This window comes from Pelobates fuscus, chromosome 2 (genome assembly GCF_036172605.1).
Source record: "Pelobates fuscus isolate aPelFus1 chromosome 2, aPelFus1.pri, whole genome shotgun sequence".
In the NCBI taxonomy this organism is placed as follows: Eukaryota; Metazoa; Chordata; class Amphibia; order Anura; family Pelobatidae; genus Pelobates; species Pelobates fuscus.
In genome coordinates this window covers 447,697,840-447,718,617 of record NC_086318.1, presented here as the reverse complement: position 1 = coordinate 447,718,617, position 20,778 = coordinate 447,697,840, and the positions used below count along the sequence as shown (strand labels likewise).

General features: G+C 39.9%; 1 protein-coding gene across 4 annotated transcripts in view; it reads right to left on the bottom strand.

The window, feature by feature from the left end:
- The window catches only part of TTBK1 (tau tubulin kinase 1), a 303,323-nt gene that overhangs the window by 83,861 nt on the left and 198,684 nt on the right, over positions 1 to 20,778 (bottom strand). For all 4 annotated transcript variants that reach the window (XM_063444162.1, XM_063444163.1, XM_063444161.1 and 1 more), the window contains 2 exons: positions 12,601 to 12,693; positions 6,408 to 6,533 (listed from right to left, as the gene is read on the bottom strand). In XM_063444162.1, the coding sequence (XP_063300232.1) occupies positions 6,408 to 6,533; positions 12,601 to 12,693 (219 nt within the window). The remainder of the gene's footprint in view (positions 1 to 6,407; positions 6,534 to 12,600; positions 12,694 to 20,778) is intronic.

The window sequence follows — 20,778 nt, the reverse complement described above, 5'->3', positions numbered from 1 at the left end:
GATTATACCACCCATCCGCCATCCGCCATCCACCGAGCAGTGAGTCTGCTCGGTATATTGTAAGTACATTTTATATTTTTATTCATTTAAGTGAAGATGCAGTGAGCACTATATTATATTATCCCTTTTACTTTTGGGTGTATTACTCTGCCATATTTGGTAACCTGAAAAAACCCTGTATTCCTGGAAAACTGTGAAATCCTGCATATCCTGCATCCTTGAGTGGGGATTATTCCACTTCACGTATTCCACACCAGAGCTGGATTTAAGCTCTGGATATTGTGAGTAGTTCATCATTTTATTTTAAGTACCCAGTGTTTTTTTTATATACTATACCATTGGAGTCATTTTTCTCTTGTTTCTCCTCTACATATTCTACCGGAGTACAAGCCTCTACTTGCGACCACCCATCCTATATGTTGGCCTAAAAAGAACTTCCCAGTGCTGGTGGATGACCTTTTGGATCAGTGCTAAGTCACCTGGGCTATTGTTTATTTACTATTTATTGTTTTATGTTATATATACTCCTACTAATTATTTAGATACTTAACATTAATATACTATTCTGTGAAGGTGCACCCCTCTTTTCTTGCTATTTTCCTAATGACTGCTTGAAGTCTGGAACGCATAGACATCACCAAACTCTGGTTTCCTCCTTTGTGATGCTTTGCCATTACTGTAACTGTCTTCGGTTGTTGTTTGTTCATGGGTCATTCTACCTTAAGTTTTGCCTTCAGCAAGTGAAATGCATGCTCGATCAGGTTGAGACTGGGTTATTGACTCGACCACTGCAGAATATTCATTGTCTGTTTGCACATTGAAGCACCGTCCAATAAACTTCGCTAAATTTGTCTGAGTCTGAGCAGACAATATATCCCGATATATTTCAGAATTCATCCGGCTGCTTCACTCACATCACCAATAAACACTACTGACCCAGCGCCATTGCGCTTTCCATAACCCCATAAAACCCTCACATGGGGAGTACTGATTTACTCATGAAACTTAGATAATCTGTGACTAAGTAGTTACTAAAAGAGACTGGATATACTCAATTTTCAATACCCTGGGTTGTCTAGTTCTGCAAATGCTATGCTTGGGGTAAATCTCATTCCTGGGCTCCTAAATGGTCTCAAAGGCAACATAGGCCCAGAAAGCAAATCTGGCAAACTGAAATGGGCAAGCCCTATATTTGACCCTGTAACTTTCCAAAAGCCCATAAAACCTGTACATGGCAGTTACCGTTGTACTCGTAAGACCTCACTGAACGCAAATATATGTGTTGAAGAGCAGTAAATCATATAATGGCAATCATGTCATCAGTGAAAGTGCAAATTTTGTGTGAACAATGAAAAAAACAGATATGAACACTAAATTTGGCCAGGATTTAGGACTAAGTGGCTACTGGAAAAACTGCACATACTCCATTTTGTATACCTTGGGTTGTCTACTTTTGGAAATTGTATGCCTTGATGGGGTTCATTTTCATTCCTGGGATGCCATTCGGTCTCAAAAGCAACATAGTTACAGCAAACCAATCTGGCAAATTTCAATGTATAAAAACTGAAAAGGGGCAAGCCTTATATTTGACCCTGTAAGTTCCCAAAACATCAGAAAATCTGTACATGGGGATCATCGTTCTACTCCTGAGACATTGCTGAACACAAATATTTTTAGTGCAGCAAAGTATATCAGTATTATGACATTCACAGTTAAAATGCCATGCAGAATTTGGAAAATAAATACATTTCTCAATTACTAAAACTTTTATTATTCATTTTAAATTGTGTTTCATATATAAATATTTGATGTGAAATGAAAGCTCTGTTCCTCCTGAACAAAATGATACACGTGTGAGTGCACTGAAAAGGTGAATTATAGTTGAACCGACAAATAGCACAAATTCTATGTTTTGATCTGATCAGAATTTCATCGTTAAGGGTTTAATAATCATTCCAGATGATTCAATACCGTAACAAAATATTTGCAAATGATTTAGTTACAAAAAAATCTCATAATCCCACATTCCCTTTAGTTGTGGCTTCTACAGATAAATCACTGGAAAGTTTAATAATTTGAGGCCAATATTAGCTACTGATTTAATGTTTTTGGAAAAGCTTTTAAAAAGATTTAATATCATGAAAAATTATGAAAATTTTTGATATATTATATATTATTTTAATTTTAATATTTTGAAGAAAAAAACGAACTAAAAAAACACATCTAAAAATATTGCATCATTTAAAAACTGATTTAAAAATAAATCAACTATAAATCTTATATCTGGTAGTTTATAAAAGCAGACACGGTAAGTTCACATTATACAGGTACAATTTTATATACAGATGGTCTGCTCATGTGATGGATGTGCTAGTTAATAAAGACTTTGAAAATGTAACATTTTAAAAAGGTGCTAAAGCAACTAAAGAAAGTTAATGTAAACAAAGCTTTGAGGGCTTATGGTATTATTGTTATTTTATTATTTATATAGCGTCAGCAAATTCCATAGCGCTGTACAATGTATTCATCCATGAGTACTTAAGGAACTAAGTGTGGAAATAATCTTTTAGGATTCTTTTCTTTCAGGAATTGTTCCAGAAAATTGGAGGAAGGCAGATGTGCTTCCTATAATCCAAAAGGGTTCAAAGTATTTGCCTGGAAATTACACCTGTGAGCTTAACGTCTGTGACTGGGAAAGTATTTGAAGGGTTATTAAAGGACCACTATAGTGCCAGGAAAACATACTCGTTTTCCTGGCACTATAGTGCCCTGAGGGTGCCCCCACCCTCAGGGTCCCCCTCCCGCCGGGCTCTGGTGTGAGGAAGGGGTTAAACTTACCTCTTTCTCCAGCGCCGGGCGGGGAGCTCTCCTCCTCCTCTCCGCCTCTGATCCTCCCTTTCGGCTGAATACGCACGCGCGGCAAGAGCTGCGCGCGCATTCAGCCAGTCTCATAGGAAAGCATTTACAATGCTTTCCTATGGACGCTTGCGTGCTCTCACTGTGATTTTCACAGTGAGAATCACGCAAGCGCCTCTAGCGGCTGTCAGTGAGACAGCCACTAGAGGATTTGTAGGCTGGATTAACCCTCAGTATAAACATAGCAGTTTCTCTGAAACTGCTATGTTTATAATAAAAAAGGTTAATCCTAGAGGGACCTGGCACCCAGACCACTTCATTAAGCTGAAGTGGTCTGGGTTCCTAGAGTGGCCCTTTAAGGGATAACATTCAGGAATTCATTGAGAAGAGCAGTGTTATCAGCAAAAATCAGCATGATATTATGAAACATAGGCCATGTTTAACTTAAATGGACAATCCGGGTACCAATACTACTTTAATGCGTGTGATAGGAGGTTTTGCAGTGTTTTCAGGGTGTTGCAGTAGATATGATATACTTGGATTTTGCCAAAGCAATATACAATGTCAATCAGCAGTGGCTATGGTCAGTAAGGTATTGTCATGTATAAATAGGGGCATTAATCCTCAGGATAAAAATATAATTTTACCGCTTCAAAAATGAATAATAAGAGCACACCTTGAATATGCGGTGCAATTTTGAACACCTGTTTTGAAGAAGGTTATTATGTCACTAGAAAAAGTGCAGAGGAGGGCTACAAAATTAATAGAAGGACATTTCAGTTATGAAGAAATGTTAATAAGTATGAATCTGTTTAGTTTAGAAAACCAGTGCCTCAGAGGGGATATGATAGCATTACACAAATATATTTGGGGCTAAAACTAACCATTGTCCGAAACTCATAAATAGGACTATACATAGGACACAAGGTCACATGTTTAGACTTGAAAAAATGAGATTTCTTCTAAGGCAAAGGAAAGGTTTTTTTTGGTTTTTTTTTTAAAGTAAAAACAATAAGGATGTAGAATTCTCTGCGTGACTAGACAGCCACTAGATGCAGGGTTAAGAGGACAAGAACAATGCACCCAAACCACTTCAATGAGATGAAGTGATCCAGGTGTCTATAATGTCTCTTAACCCCTTAAGGACCGGACTTTTTTTGCGATGTTGTACATTTGCGACCAGGCATCTTTTTGACACTTTTGTGGTGTTTGTGTTTAGCTGTAATTTTCCGCTCTCTCATTTACTGTTCCCATACAAATTATATATTGTTTTTTTCAGGACAAAAGGGGCTTTCTTTACATACCATTATTTATATAATCTCATCGAATTTAATTTTTAAAAAATGAAAAAATATGATGAAAAATTGAAAAAAATACATGTTTTTTTACTTTTATGTGAAAAATCTTTTATTCATCTACAAAAGCGAATGAAAAAAACTGCTAAATAGATTCAAAATTTTGTCCTGAGTTTAAAAATACCCAGTGTTTACATGCTTTTTGCTATTTTTTTGCATGTTATAGGGCTATAAGTACAAGTAGGATATTGCGGTTTCAAAACATACATTTTTAAAATGTATCAATAGTGACATTGTAACACTATTATCTGTCATAAATCGCTGAATAACACCCCACATGTACATATTTTTTTTAAAGTAGACAACCCAGGGTATTCAATATGGGGTATGTCCAGACTTTTTTAGTAGCCACTTAGTCGCAAACAATGGCCAAAGTTTGCGTTCATATTTGTTTATGTGTGAAAAAAGTAAAAAACTAAATTGAACGCTAATTTTGGCCAGTGTTTGTGACTAAGTGGTTACTAAAAAAGACTGGACATAACCCAAGGTATTGCAAATGGGGTGTCTTCTTTTGCAAATGGTATGCCATCATGGGGGTAATTCTCATTCCTGGGCTACCATACGCTCTCAAAGGCAACGTAACCAACCTGGCCATTTTCAATGTAAAAATATTTGACCCATATATTTGACCCTGTAACTTTCAAAAACGCTATAAAACCTGTACATGGGGGGTCCTGTTCTACTCAGGAGACTTTGCTGAACACAAATATTAGTGTTTCAAAACTGGAAAATGTATCACAACAATTATATCATCAGTAAAAGTGCTGTTTGTGTGTGAAAAATGCAAAAAAAGTCACTTTCACTGACAATATCATCACTGTGATATGTTTTACTGTTTTGAATCACTAATATTTGTGTTCAGCGAAGTCTCCCGAGTAAAACAGTACCCCCCATGTACAGGTTTTAGGGTGTCGTAGAACGTTACAGGGTAAAATACAGTGATAGCAAATTAAATTCTCTGTACTCTCGGCCTGGGTTGGCAGGCAGGTCCCTTAAATTGCAATCAATAAAATAACTTAATTATGTAAAAATATTACATAAATACGCACGTAGAATTTAAATATATATGCATATTTATATATTTGAAGTCTACGTGTATATTTATATAATTATTTATGTAATTTTGTATATGGACATATGAATAGTTCGCATTCTTTTTATTTATTTATATATACATAGATATATATACAATTTCATTCTAAGTGTATTTTGATATAAATATATATATATTAATATCAAAATACAGTTAGAATAAAATTTCGTATAGATATATAATTTATTTTAAATGTTTTATTATTATTTTTAATTTTTTTAATTTAATTTAAATTATTTATTATTCGTATTTTATAATAATATATATATACAATATATATAGTTATTATATATATTATATATATACGTGTGTAAATTAATTATAAGTGTATTTTTATATTAATATATGTACATATTAATATAAAAATACACTTAGCATGACATTATATATATGATATATAGACATATATTATATAGGTATAATATATGTCTATATATCATATATATACACATATATTATAATATTTTTTTTTTTATTAACTATAACTTTAATTTTTTTTTTTTTATTTTACACATGCAGGGAGACTGCCTGTCAGCACAGACAGTCCCCCTGCAGGCAGAGACTAGGACACCTATTGTGACCATGTGGTCGCCCTGTTGGGGAACGACGGCGATCGGGTAAGTACATTTTAAATTTAGGACGGTTCAGGACCGTCGTCGGTCGGCAAGTGAAAAATGCCGATGACGGTCCTGAACCGTCCAGCGTCCTTAAGGGGTTAATAATGAATAGAAATAATAAACGTAATTAAGTCTCTATCAACCACAATGCCCATCTAATCAAGTTATAATAAAAATAACCGTTGAATACCGTGGCTATTCTAATTTGAGGTGGACAGCACGGAACCACAATTTCAAATCAGCCAATCAGAGCTTGAACTAATTTGCTCCCAGCATTCCACAATACAGGCAAGAAGTATGTGAGATACAGAAATTTTGCACAATTAAATGAACAAACTGATTAACAAATAACAATGATCAACATCATCTACATTTTCCTGTGCTTTCTACATGGTTACAGAGCTGGAAGGGGTTAATGAATCACCAGAATGAGCAAGTTGTCAGGAACCAACAGATGGACAAGGCAGAATAAGGAGACCTACATACCTGGTAATCTGGCTTTGTAAAGTAATCTAGAGTTGAGATGTGCTCCAGAAACAGGTGGAATTCGGATGGCATGTGTTTCAGAAGCATGCGATGGTCATACTTCTCCTTAATCATGCCAACCTGCTCCTGCAAACCACAAAAGAGTCAGAGTGAGTAAAATACACTTTTTATAGTCACTGACTAATCCGAACAGTCAGGGCTGGATTAACATAGTTACTACTCTTCACATGCTCTTGCTTAAGTATGGAAACTTAAGAGGAATGTAGGGGAACAAAATGTGTGTGGATTAGCGGACAATGAAATTAATTTATGTAAAGCTGACTTTGTGCACTATGCAAATACTCTTGCTGCTTCAGTCCCTCTGACAATGTGGCATGTTCCCTTTTGTCATTACATACACTTTGTCTCTGTCCCAGACTGTATAACAGGAGTTTCAGCCTGCTAGTAAGAAGGTTAGGAGAGGAGTGGACCAGCAAGTGCTAGGAGACAATCCTTAGAAAGCGTAGAGCGAGCACATAATTAGACATCATTATGCCAAGTTCATGGTGCTGTAGGGATCGACCGATATTGATTTTTTAGAGCCGAAGCCGATACCGATACCTTTATTCTGTGAACTTTCAGGCCGATAGCCGCTTTAATTTGCCGATATTCTGTACATTTACCATTTTGGAAAATAAAAACTAAAAAGGTAAATGCACAAAATATACATGCCACGTGTAGTGGATGCAGTGTGTTTAGACAGGGAGCTGTGTGTGTTTGTGTAGTGTGTGTGTAGTGGATGCAGTGTGTGTGTAGTGTGTGTGTTGTGGATGCAGTGTGTGTGTTGTGTATGCAGTGTGTGTTTGTGTAATGTGTGTTGTGGATGCAATGTGTGTATTTGTCTGGTGTGTGTAGTGGATGCAGTGTGTATATAGTGAAAGCAGAGTGTGTGGGTAGTGTGCGTGAAGTGAATGCTGTATATACTAAATGCAAAGTGTGTGTGTTTGTGTAGTGTGTGTATATAATGAATGCAGAGTGTGTGTGTGTGTTTGTGTAGTGTGTGTATAGTGAATGTAGTGTGTGTATATTAACACCCAGCACTCCCAAGCAACCAAGTCCTGCAGAATCTTCAGAGCAGAGACTGGGCCCCTTAAAACAGCATTAACACCCAGCACTCCCAAGCAACCAAGTCCTGCAAAATCTTCTGAGCAGAGGTATCATCTCTGGAAGATCTACTCAAGAATTCCTGTATTACTGTTTCCTTTAAACTCTTATTTTAAGATTGTGTTCTATTCCATCTCCCTCCCTATACTATCACTACTTAATTGATAACTATATCTCCCATCCTGATCTTCTGTTTTTGTTTTTCTTAAAGCTGGTATGATCATGTCATTTTATGTTCATTCCCTAAGACTCGTTGTTAGTTGTTTGTTTGCTTAGCTAGTGTTACTACTCTCACTGATAATCTAGTAAATGTATGTTCATGGTTTATGACTTTCACCTATCTGATCCTTCCTATCTATTTATCCCAAATGTTCTCTCTTTTTAGTTTTTCATCTCTAATTAATTACCTCAATAGCCCCATGTCTCCCCACCCATAATAGTGTGCTTTATTACATTATTTTTTCTCTGACCTTAGACCTTATATTTCAGACCGGGCCCATTAAAACAGCATTAACACCAAGCACTCCCAAGCAACCAAGTCCTGCAGAATCTTCTGAGCAGAGGTATCATCTCTGGAAGATTGCCCACCCCACCCTACCCTCCCCACCCCATGGTCATCAACTTACTTATAGATAGTGCACATCAGCTGGTTCCCTTAACACACCAATCAAGTTACTAAACCTCTCCTCACCTGAATTTAACACACTGCATCCTTACAATGGTTTAAACACTCATTGATATTTGTGTGTTTGTATATATGATCTACATATCTATATAATACACATTTTCTATAATGTTCTCCCTTCTAATTTTCACTTTAACACTAACTTCTCTCATTACTAAAATATCCCTATCCTTTCGCTCACCTGTCCCTGGCAACACCATCATCATTACTTCCACCTTACTCCCCTCCCCTCTCTATTCATCCCATGCACTCTACACCTACCTTTCCAGCCTATCTCCACCAACTCCTCCCAAATCCACTACATACATACCCTCCTACAAAACCTTCAAATCCTACTCCCACCTTCACTTCCTTTCGATCCTTCTGCTCCTAGCAGCTGGTGATGTCTCTCCAAACCCCAGTCCCCTCTCAACAAACTCACCACATACTAACCCAAGGATCCACACTAATCTCATACCCATCTCATGTTCCTCTAAATCCTCCTTCAATACTGCCCTCTGGAACGCACGCTCTGTTTGCAATATAACTAAATCCACTGCTGTCCATGACTTCATCTCTCGTTCAATAGATTTACTAGCCATAACAGAAACCTGGCTCTCCCCCTCTGACACTGCCCCCCCTGCATCTTTGTCCTTCGGTGGTCTCCAACTTACCCACAACCCAAGAAACTCTGAATGTAAAGGTGGTGGTGTTGGGGTTCTCCTCTCCCCTCACTGCTCCTTTAAACCTCTTCCCACCCCCCTTTCCCTCTCTTTCCCGTCATTTGAAATACATTCAATTCGCCTTTTCAAACCCTTCTCTGCTAACATTGCTGTTATTTACCGTCCCCCTGGTTCCCCTCTTCTCTTCCTTAACCACTTTTCTGCCTCGCTACCCTATTTCCTCTCTTCTAACATTCCATCCCTAATTCTCAGGGACTTCAATATTCCTATAAACCCACCTTTGACCTCTGCAGCCACTAAACTACTTTCAATTACTTCCTCCCTCGGGCTATCGCAGTGGGCAAATTCTCCCACCCATGTAGCTGGCAATACCCTTGACCTAATCTTCACTTATGCATGTACAGTAACTAATATCTGCAACACTCCATATCCACTCTCTGATCACCACCTCTTATCATTTGCTCTCGCGTACCCCCTCACCCCACAACCTCAGCCTAACCCCCCTCAACTCAAGAGGGACCTTAATTCTCTTGATCTCCAGCAGTTGTCAGCTGACATTGATTCACGACTGCTGTCCATCCCTTCCCTCTCCTGTCCTTCACTGGCCATCTCCACATATAACTCTACTCTTACATCTGCATTGAACGCTGCAGCGCCACTCCAAACAAGAACCTCGAGGAGGACCCGCCCCCAACCATGGCATACTAAATCGGGCTACCTGCAAAGATGCTCCCGTTGTGCTGATCGCTCCTGGAGGAAGTCTCGCACCCAATCAGACTTTCTCCATTATAGATTCATATTGTGTTCATACAGTGCAGCCCTTGCCCTTGCCAAACAGTCCTATTTTTCCTCTCTCATTAGTTCATGTTCCCGCAATCCCAAGCGTCTCTTTGAAACCTTTAATTCTCTTCTTCGCCCTGCTGTGGCCACCCCCCAAACTAACCTTACTGCTGATAACTTTGCATGTTACTTCACTGACAAGATTGAACAACTAAGGAAAGAATTCTCCCCTCCTTGCCTTTCTGTTTCTCAACCACACATAGATCATGCCTTTCCTACCCGTCAGACATTATCCCCAGCTACTGACCAAGAGGTGGCTGCTCTTCTTTGCTCCTCTCGCCCCACCACTTGCCCACTCGATCCTGTCCCATCTCACCTTATCAGATCTCTCTCCACTTGTCTCGTGCCTTCAGTACCTATACTAAAAAAACCATCCCTCGACCCATCTACCCCCTCTAACTACCGTCCCATATCCCTGCTCCCTTTTTCCTCAAAGCTGCTGGAAAGACTTGTCTTTACCCGTGTGTCTCATTTCCTCAATTCCAACTCTCTCCTTGACCCCCTTCAATCTGGCTTCCGCCCTCTCCACTCTACAGAGACTGCCCTTATCAAAGTTACTAACGACCTAATCGCAGCTAAATCCAAAGGCCACTACTCCATACTAATTCTTCTTGACCTCTCAGCAGCCTTTGACACCATTGATCATGCTCTCCTTCTTCAAACTCTTCAATCGCTTGGTCTCTTGGACTCTGTCCTCTCGTGGTTTTCCTCTTATCTCTCCCAACGCTCATTCAGTGTCTCTTTTTCTAATGATACCTCCTCCCCTCGTCCTGTCTCAGTTGGAGTCCCCCAAGGCTCCGTCCTTGGTCCCCTTCTATTTTCTCTTTATACTGCCTCTCTTGGCAAACGTATTACATCTTTTGGATTCCACTACCACCTGTACGCTGATGACACCCAGCTATATCTCTCCTCCCCGGACCTCTCCCCTGCTGTCCTGCAACGTGTCACTGCTTGCCTTTCTTCCATCTCTGACTGGATGTCCTCCCGCTTTCTGAAACTCAATCTTTCAAAAACTGAGCTCCTTATCTTTCCTCCTCCTAATACGGATACTCCTCTTTCGCTCTCCCTTCAAGTTTGTGGTACCAACATCAGTCCATCCTTGCAAGCGCGCTGTCTTGGCATCATACCTGACTCTGGTCTCACCTTTGAGCCTCACATCCAGAATGTTGCCAAATCCTGTAGATTCCATCTTAAAAACATAGCCAGCATCCGCCCCTTTCTTGCACCAGATACTACCAAAGAGCTTTTCCATGCTCTAGTAATTTCCTGCATGGATTATTGTAACCCTCTCCTGATTGGTCTTTCGAAAAGCCGTACTGCACCCCTACGGTCCGTAATGAACCCTGCTGCTAGATTGATTTTCCTCTCTAGTCGTTTCTCTCACACCTCACCCCTCTGCCAGTCCTTACATTGGCTTCCTGTATGCTATAGGAGTCAATTCAAGGTACTAACTCACACCTATAAAGCACTGAACAACTCTAGCCCCTCTTATATCTCCTCACAGATCCATAGGTATGTCCCTTCTCGGTCTCTCCGCTCTGCCTGTGACCACCTCCTGTCCGTTGTCCGCACCCGTACGGCCAACTCGCGCTTGCAGGACTTCTCGCGGGCGGCTCCCTTCCTATGGAATAGCCTGCCTATCACCATCAGACTCTCCCCTAGTCTTGCATCTTTTCTCTTTAGGAAAGCTTATGGCCTCCAAGACTAACCCCTACCTCACATACCTGTCTCTTGCCCTCTCCTAAAGGGCAGCCCACCTTATTTGATTGCAAATTCCTGTCCTAATGTGATTTACACCCTACCTCCTATAGAATGTAAGCTCGATTGAGCAGGGTCCTCTTCAACCTATTGTTCCTGTAAGTTTATTTGTAATTGTCCTATTTATAGTTTAATCCCCTCTCATAATATTGTAAAGCGCTACGGAATCTGTTAGCGCTATATAAATGGCAATAATAATAATAATAATGCATTCCTTAGCTCAGGCTCAGTGGTTAGTTACAGAAAGGATAGAAATTATGTGTTTTTGTTATCCTGAAATACAAAATGGAGTCCGCTCTGTTCTGAGTGACTCTGGCAATATACACTTTTAATTTCTATCATGGCACAAAATGTCTGCCAATATAAATATCCTGACAATACGTGCGCACATGCCAATTTTCTGTTTTCTATTTCTAAAAAATTGTTTTATGTATATATTTTTCTCATTTCACTTCACCAACTTAGACTATTGTGTTCTGATCCATCATATACAATTCAGATTAATAAAACATTGAACTTAAGGCCATATGACCACTCTTTTAGAGCGATCACATGGCCCCTGGGGGTCCTAAATTGCAGAGGGGGGACTGTCTGGGCTCAAGAAGAAGAATGGTCGCCAGCGGGGGAACGGCGGCGAGCATATGGGGAGAGAGGGTAAGGGTTAATTGTTTTTCGAAAATTTATTTACTTTTTTAAATTATTTATTTTAATTTAACCCCTCGAGGCACTCAGTACAGGCAGAGCATCGGGAAGCCTGCCTGAAGGCTTCCAAAACTCTGCTCTACACTGCCGGGCTCCACATGGAGGGATCACTCGGGTGCCTGGCAGTGAGGGGGGGTATTTCACGATGCCTCGACATCGAGGCATCGTGCAATACCCTTAGAGTAGCTGGAAGCGATCACGATCGTTTCCAGTACTTATATTAGCCGCAGACGCCAGCGGTCGTTATTGACCGTTTTTGGTCTGACGTACCCTGTATGTCCGCGGTCATTAAGGGGTTAAGAAAGATCTTTAGTTTAAAGACTGCGTCTGTCCAAATCTCTGCATACTGAGCTCATTCACCCCAAACCCATGACATATACTTCGAAATGTCCCCGGTCCTCACCTTGTCTTTGATCTTTCTCCAGGGTAACTGTCCCACCGCAAACTCCACCAGCATGTAGAAGAGAGACCACAAATCGTCATGCCGACCCATTTCCTGTAACACAAAGCAGAAAACTGGAATCTACATGATACACAGCAACAAGAAATACAGGAGAACAGAAAAGGGCGTATACCGCGCCTTATAATTATGCAAAATGTACATACATATATTCTCGAGTGTTTCCAATAGATCAGGACCTCGGAATAATAAAAATAAAAATAATAGTGCATTACAGTAGACTTATATCTTGAAGTGGTGAATATAACTATACACAATCCACTCACATTTGTATGAGCTATAACAGAGCTCAGCTGTGATGCGCTTGGACGGTACGATCCCCGTCTTAGGATATGTTGTTATAGTTGACACGGGTATTTCCAAAGTGCAGTATGCGTGATATATGTAAAAAGGAAATAGCAGCCAATGGTGAAGTAAGTACTTATGATAAAATAAATAATAAATAGTATGGTACTTGCAATTTCTAGAACATAAAACTTGCTCTAGTGTGAACAGCTTGGGTGGTATAATCCCCACCAAGGATATGCAGGATCCAGGATGCAGCAAAAAAGAATGAATATAAAAAGTAACTATTAAAAGTAAACTTTAATATAAACAAACAGATAAAAAAAAACATAAAAGGTATAAAGGAAAGTCCCACTTAACGTGTTTCGCCTGATAAGGCTTCTTCAGAAGTGTGGTATAACCTCCTCTGGGATCCGTTTATATATGCTTCTAAATTGATGAATTGCTTCCTGGTGTGTCTCTTCCTGGTTCCAGTTGGAACGCATGCGTCATACCGGAAGTAATTATACATATTCGTTATAGGCATAAGGAATAGAGTAAATAAAATCGCTGAATATTAGTGTTATATATTCAATCATAGTGGGAATTATATAGATGAATAATTATATCTGGTATTTTAAAATATATAGGTAGAAAAGATGATTGATGTATGTATAAAAAAAGTTTTTACATTAACAAACATAGAGTAATGAATTTTATTCACATAAAACCCATAGTAGAGCATAAAAAAACAATGTTATAAACATAATAATGTTAGATACATATTGATTAACCCCTTAAGGACCAATCGTCTGGAATAAAAGGGAATCATGACATGTCACACATGTCTTGTGTCCTTAAGGGGTTAAAATACACTGAGGGTGAATTATATCCAGAAGTGTGTATAATTATAGTGCACTATGAGTGAACCTTATCCAGATGTACATTCAGGTGGTTCAATACAAAGGTGCATTGGTAGAATATACATAGAGAGTAATCTTGTGACTAAAAACATATATATATTCATACAAAACTAGGGTTGTTGTAAAAAGATTGGTAGGAATGTTGTAAATAAAAATGATAGTAAAGAATTAAATATAAAATTGAAAATTTCATAGAAGTTGTAAAAAAATATTATAAAAAATTGGATAAATCAAAATCAACATTCAGCCCATTCGGGTGTAGGGTGTCTAACGGATACACCCACTGCATTTCTGTTTGTCCAATCTTTTTGACAACATCTCCTCCTCTCCAGTGATTCTTAACAATTGCAATCCCAATAAACGAGAGGTGCTTAGGGTCGTTACTGTGCATGCAGCAATGGGCTGGTACTGAATGGGTTTTAGACCTTTTTCTACATTCCTGCAGTGTTGCGGCTGGTACTGAATGGGTTTTAGACCTTTTTCTACATTCCTGCAGTGTTCTGCTATTCGTGTTCTTAGTGGTCTGATAGTTCTACCCACATATTGGAGGCCACATGGGCATTCCAATAAGTAAATTACGTTTTTGCTGTTCCATGTAATGACCTCTTTGATATTGTATATTTTACCAGTATTATTAGACCTAAAGTTAGTAATAGTTATTTTTGTTGTTTTTGTTTTATTACACGCCATGCAACAGTTGCATTTATAAAAACCTCTTTTATTCATAAAATTGTTGATTTTGTTAGGACTCATCTTTGTAAATTTTTTTGTTAAATGCATCTTAAGGTTCGGTGCCCCTCTAAATATTACTTTGGGTTGATCAGGGATTATTTTTCTTAGGATATTATCCTCCTTCAGTAAGTGCCAATGTTTTTTTATAATGTTCTTCAGTTGTTTATTTTTATTGTTATAGTCTAATACAATTGGTAGGGTAAAATCAGAATTACTTTGATTTACTTGGGTTTTAACTTTATGTATAAGTTGGTTCCTATTTATTATAGCTGTCTGATTAATTGTTGACTCAATATTATTAGCATTATATCCTTTTTGTATAAAGCTCTCTTTTAGTGTATTAGCTTGTTTAAAAAACATAGATGTGTCTGAACAGTTTCTTTTAAGACGCATTATTTGACTTTTTGGTACGCTGTCTAGCCATATTTTATTATGACAGCGGTCGGTACTTATATAGTTATTTACATTCCCATCTTTAAAGTGCGTTTTTGTTTGTATTTTGTTATCTTTAATATAAATATTTAAATCCAGATAGGTCACCATGGTATTACTAAAATCCGCAGTTAAAACTATACCTTCTTCATTTTTATTTAAAAAATAAATAAAATCCTTAGCTGAACTAATAGACCCCCTCCAAACAAATAGAAGGTCATCTATATATCGGGAATAGGATACCAGGCTTTCCACCCAGGGGGCATGACTGGGTGGAAAGCCTGGTATCCTATTCCCGATTTATTATGTTTATAACATTGTTTTTTTATGCTCTACTATGGGTTTTATGTGAATGAAATTCATTACTCTATGTTTGTTAATGTAAAAACTTTTTTTATACATACATCAATCATCTTTTCTACCTATATATTTTAAAATACCAGATATAATTATTCATCTATCGTATATACTCGTGTATAAGTCGATCTCATGTATAACTCGAGTGCAGTTTTGTGACCAACAATTGTGAAATATGCTATGCCCCGTGGATAAGTCGAGGGTAAAACTTGGGGCTGTGAAATTCTGTGATTTTTATAATTATATACACACACACTGCATTATATACACACACACTCATCCAAACACACACACTGCATTATATACACACACACTCATACAAACACACACACTGCATTATATACACACACACTCATACAAACACACACACTGCATTATATACACACACTCATACAAACACACACACTGCATTATATACACACACTCATACAAACACACACACTGCATTATATACACACACACTCATACAAACACACACACTGCATTATATACACACACACTCATACAAACACACACACTGCATTATATACACACACTCATACAAACACACACACTGCATTATATACACACACACTCATACAAACACACACACTGCATTATATACACACACACTCATACAAACACACACACTGCATTATATACACACACACTCATACAAACACACACACTGCATTATATACACACACTCATACAAACACACACTCTGCATTATATACACACACACTCATACAAACACACACTCTGCATTATATTCACACACTCATACAAACACACACTTTGCATTATATACGTACACTCTGTGTGTATATAATGCAGAGTGTGTGTGTATATATAATGCAGAGTGTGTGTGTATACATAATGCAGAGTGTGTGTGTTTGTATGAGTGTGTGTGTGTATAATGCAGATGGTTTGTATGAGTGTGTGTGTATAATGCAGATGGTTTGTATGAGTGTGTGTGTTTATATGAGTGTGTGTGTGTATAATGCAGATTGTTTGTATGAGTGTGTGTTTGTATGAGTGTGTGTGTATATAATGCAGTGTGTGTTTGTATGAGTGTGTGTGTATATAATGCAGAGTGTGTGTGTGTGTGTATAATGCAGAGTGTGTGTGTGTGTGTATATAATGCAGAGTGAGTGTTTGTATGAGTGAGTGTTTGTATGAGTGTGTGTTTGTATGAGTGTGTGTGTGTATAATGCAGTGTTTGTATGAGTGTGTGTGTATATAATGCAGAGTGAGTGTTTGCATGAGTGTGTGTTTGAGTGTTTGTGTGTGTGAACTGCGTGGGGGGAGGGCATTTTTATTATTTTCAATTTTGTTATTTTAATATTTTAATTTTTTTATTTTAATATTATTTAAAAAAAAATATTTAAGTATTTTTTTATTTTATTATTTAATTTTTATTTTATTTTAATGTAATTTTTTTTATTGTAATATTTTTTTATTTTCGTCCCCCCTCCCTGCTTGATACATGGCCAGGGAGGGGGGCTCTCATTCCCTGGTGGTCCAGTGGAATGGCTGTTTAGGAGAGGGCTGGCAGAGAGCAGTAACTTACCTTTCTTGCAGCTCCTGTCAGCTCCCTTCTCTCACCTCCGGTCCGGCCAGCTCCTCTGTCAGCTCCCACTGTAAGTCTCGCGGTCTCTTGCGGCTCTCGCGAGACTTACAGTGGGAGCTGACAGAGGAGCTGGCCGGACCGGAGTTGAGAGAAGGGAGCTGACAGGAGCTGCAGGAAAGGTAAGTTACTGCTCTCTGCCAGCCCCCAACAGGACCGCCGGGCTTGTAATGAGCCCGGCGGTCCTGGTCTGTATTATGGCAATGTAAGTTGCCATAATACAGACATTAACTCGAGTATAAGTCGAGTTGGGGTTTTTCAGCACAAAAAATGTGCTGAAAAACTCGACTTATACTCGAGTATATACGGTATATAATTCCCACTATGATTGAATATATAACACTAATATTCAGCGATTTTATTTACTCTATTCCTTATGCCTATAACGAATATGTATAATTACTTCCGGTATGACGCATGCGTTCCAACTGGAACCAGGAAGAGACACACCAGGAAGCAATTCATCAATTTAGAAGCATATATAAACGGATCCCAGAGGAGGTTATACCACATTTCTGAAGAAGCCTTATGAGGCGACACGCGTTAAGTGGGACTTTCCTTTATACCTTTTATGGTTTTTTATCTGTTTGTTTATATTAAAGTTTACTTTTAATAGTTACTTTTTATATTCATTCTTTTTTGCTGCATCCTGGATCCTGCATATCTTTGGTGGGGATTATACCACCCAAGCTGTTCACACTAGAACAATCAGGATGTGGAATTCTCTGCCTGAAGAAGTGGTTTTATCAGAGTCCATACAGATGTTCAAACAGCTACTAGATGCATACTTGCAAAGACAGAATATTCAAGGATATAATCTTTCAATGTAGGGTAATAACTGCTTGATTCAAGGATAAATCTGACTGCCATTCTGGGGTCAAGAAGGAATTTTTTGTCCTAGCTTGTTGCAAAATTGTGCTTCAAACTGGGTTTTTTTTTTTTTTTTTTCTCTTTTGGATCAACAGCAAAAAACAAATGTGAGGAAGGCTGAACTTGATGGACGCAAGTCTCTTTTCAGCTATCTAACTATGTAACTATGTAACTAGAGCAAGTTTTATGTTCTAGAAATTGCAAGTACCATACTATTTATTATTTATTTTATCATAAGTACTTCACCATTGGCTGCTATTTCCTTTTTACATATATCACGCATACTGCACTTTGGAAATACCCGTGTCAACTATAACAACATATCCTAAGACGGGGATCGTACCGTCCAAGCGCATCACAGCTGAGCTCTGTTATAGCTCATACAAATGTGAGTGGATTGTGTATAGTTATATTCACCACTTCAAGATATAAGTCTACTGTATTGCACTATTATTTTTATTTTTATTATTCCGAGGTCCTGATCTATTGGAAACACTCGAGAATATATGTATGTGCATTTTGCATAATTATAAGGCGCGGTATACGCCCTTTTCTCGTTATCTATTCACAAGGTTTTGGGAATCCATGTTCTGTATACTGCTGCCTGTTCACAATTCACTATAGCGAGCGCCTATTACCCTTTTTTTTTTTTGCAAGAAATACAGGAGAGATGATGGGAATCTAATCAAAGAAGATATAGGCTAGACCGTTGCCTGTTTGCAGGGAGGGGTAAGGTAGGTAACATGGCTGCAGGGTGGCTGTAAGGTAGGTAACATGGCTGCAGGGTGGTTGTAAGGTAGGTAACATGGCTGCAGGGAGGGATAAGGTGGGTAACATGGCGGCAGGGAGGGGTAAGGTAGGTAACATGGCTGCAGGGTGGCTGTAAGGTAGGTAACATGGCTGCAGGGAGGGATAAGGTGGGTAACATGGCGGCAGGGAGGGGTAAGGTGGGTAACATGGCGGCAGGGAGGGGTAAGGTGGGTAACATGGCGGCAGGGAGGGGTAAGGTGGGTAACATGGCGGCAGGGAGGGGTAAGGTCAGTAACATGGCTGCAGGGAGGGGTAAGGTCGGTAATATGGCGACAGGGAGGGGTAAGGTCGGTAACATGGCTGCAGGGAGGGGTAAGGTCGGTAATATGGCTGCAGGGAGGGGTAAGGTCAGTAACATGGCTGCAGGGAAGGGTAAGGTCAGTAACATGGCTGCAGGGAGGGGTAAGGTGGGTAACATGGCTGCAGGAAGGGGTAAGGTCGGTAATATGGCTGCAGGGAGGGGTAAGGTCAGTAACATGGCTGCAGGGAGGGGTAAGGTCAGTAATATGGCTGCAGGGAGGGGTAAGGTTGGTAACATGGCTGCAGGGAGGGGTAAGGTCGGTAATATGGCTGCAGGGAGGGGTAAGGTCGGTAATATGGCTGCAGGGAGGGGTAAGGTCGGTAATATGGCTGCAGGGAGGGGTAAGGTCGGTAATATGGCTGCAGGGAGGGGTAAGGTCAGTAACATGGCTGCAGGGAAGGGTAAGGTCAGTAACATGGCTGCAGGGAGGGGTAAGGTGGGTAACATGGCTGCAGAAAGGGGTAAGGTCGGTAATATGGCTGCAGGGAGGGGTAAGGTCAGTAACATGGCTGCAGGGAGGGGTAAGGTGGGTAATATGGCTGCAGGGAGGGGTAAGGTTGGTAACATGGCTGCAGGGAGGGGTAAGGTCGGTAATATGGCTGCAGGGAGGGGTAAGGTGGGTAACATGGCTGCAGGGAGGGGTAAGGTGGGTAACATGGCTGCAGGAAGGGGTAAGGTCGGTAATATGGCTGCAGGGAGGGGTAAGGTCAGTAACATGGCTGCAGGGAGGGGTAAGGTCAGTAATATGGCTGCAGGGAGGGGTAAGGTTGGTAACATGGCTGCAGGGAGGGGTAAGGTCAGTAATATGGCTGCAGGGAGGGGTAAGGTGGGTAACATGGATGCAGGGAGGGGTAAGGTTGGTAACATGGCTGCAGGGAGGGGTAAGGTCGGTAATATGGCTGCAGGGAGGGGTAAGGTGGGTAACATGGCGGCAGGGAGGGGTAAGGTCAGTAACATGGCTGCAGGGAGGGGTAAGGTGGGTAACATGGCTGCAGGGAGGGGTAAGGTGGGTAACATGGCTGCAGGGAGGGGTAAGGTCGGTAATTTGGCTGCAGGGAGGGGTAAGGTGGGTAATATGGCTGCAGGGAGGGGTAAGGTGGGTAACATGGATGCAGGGAGGGGTAAGGTTGGTAACATGGCTGCAGGGAGGGGTAAGGTGGGTAATATGGCGGCAGGGAGGGGTAAGGTGGGTAATATGGCGGCAGGGAGGGGTAAGGTCAGTAACATGGCTGCAGGGAGGGGTAAGGTGGGTAACATGGCTGCAGGGATCGGTAAGGTGGGTAACATGGATCCAGGGAGGGGTAAGGTCAGTAACATGGCTGCAGGGAAGGTAAAAATAATACAAGTGCTGCTTCCCCAATGCATGTTATAGGATAAAACAAAAGGTGGTAATGAAAAAAGTACTGGATTTCTATTATCTCTTTTCTTTCCCTCAATAAAAAAGCAACTACAAGGATTATTCCTGTTCATTACTTTGGAGATTCTCAAGTGTGCAATATATTCCTCATGTTCCATTTACAGCAGTAAGATAGGTACATGCCTGCAGTAAGAGGCTGAGGAGGTGCCTGGCTATGAAGAGGGTTTAACCCCTTAAGGACCAAACTTCTGGAATAAAATGGAATCATGACATGTCACACATGTCATGTGTCCTTAAGGGGTTAAAGGGACACTAAGGTCACCAAAACAACTTTAGCATAAAGAAGCAATTTTGGTGTATAGATCATGTCCCTGCAGTCTCACTGCCATTCAGGAGTTAAAGGACCACTATAGTTCCAGGAAAACATACTCATTTTCCTGGCACAATAGTGCCCTGAGGGTGCCCC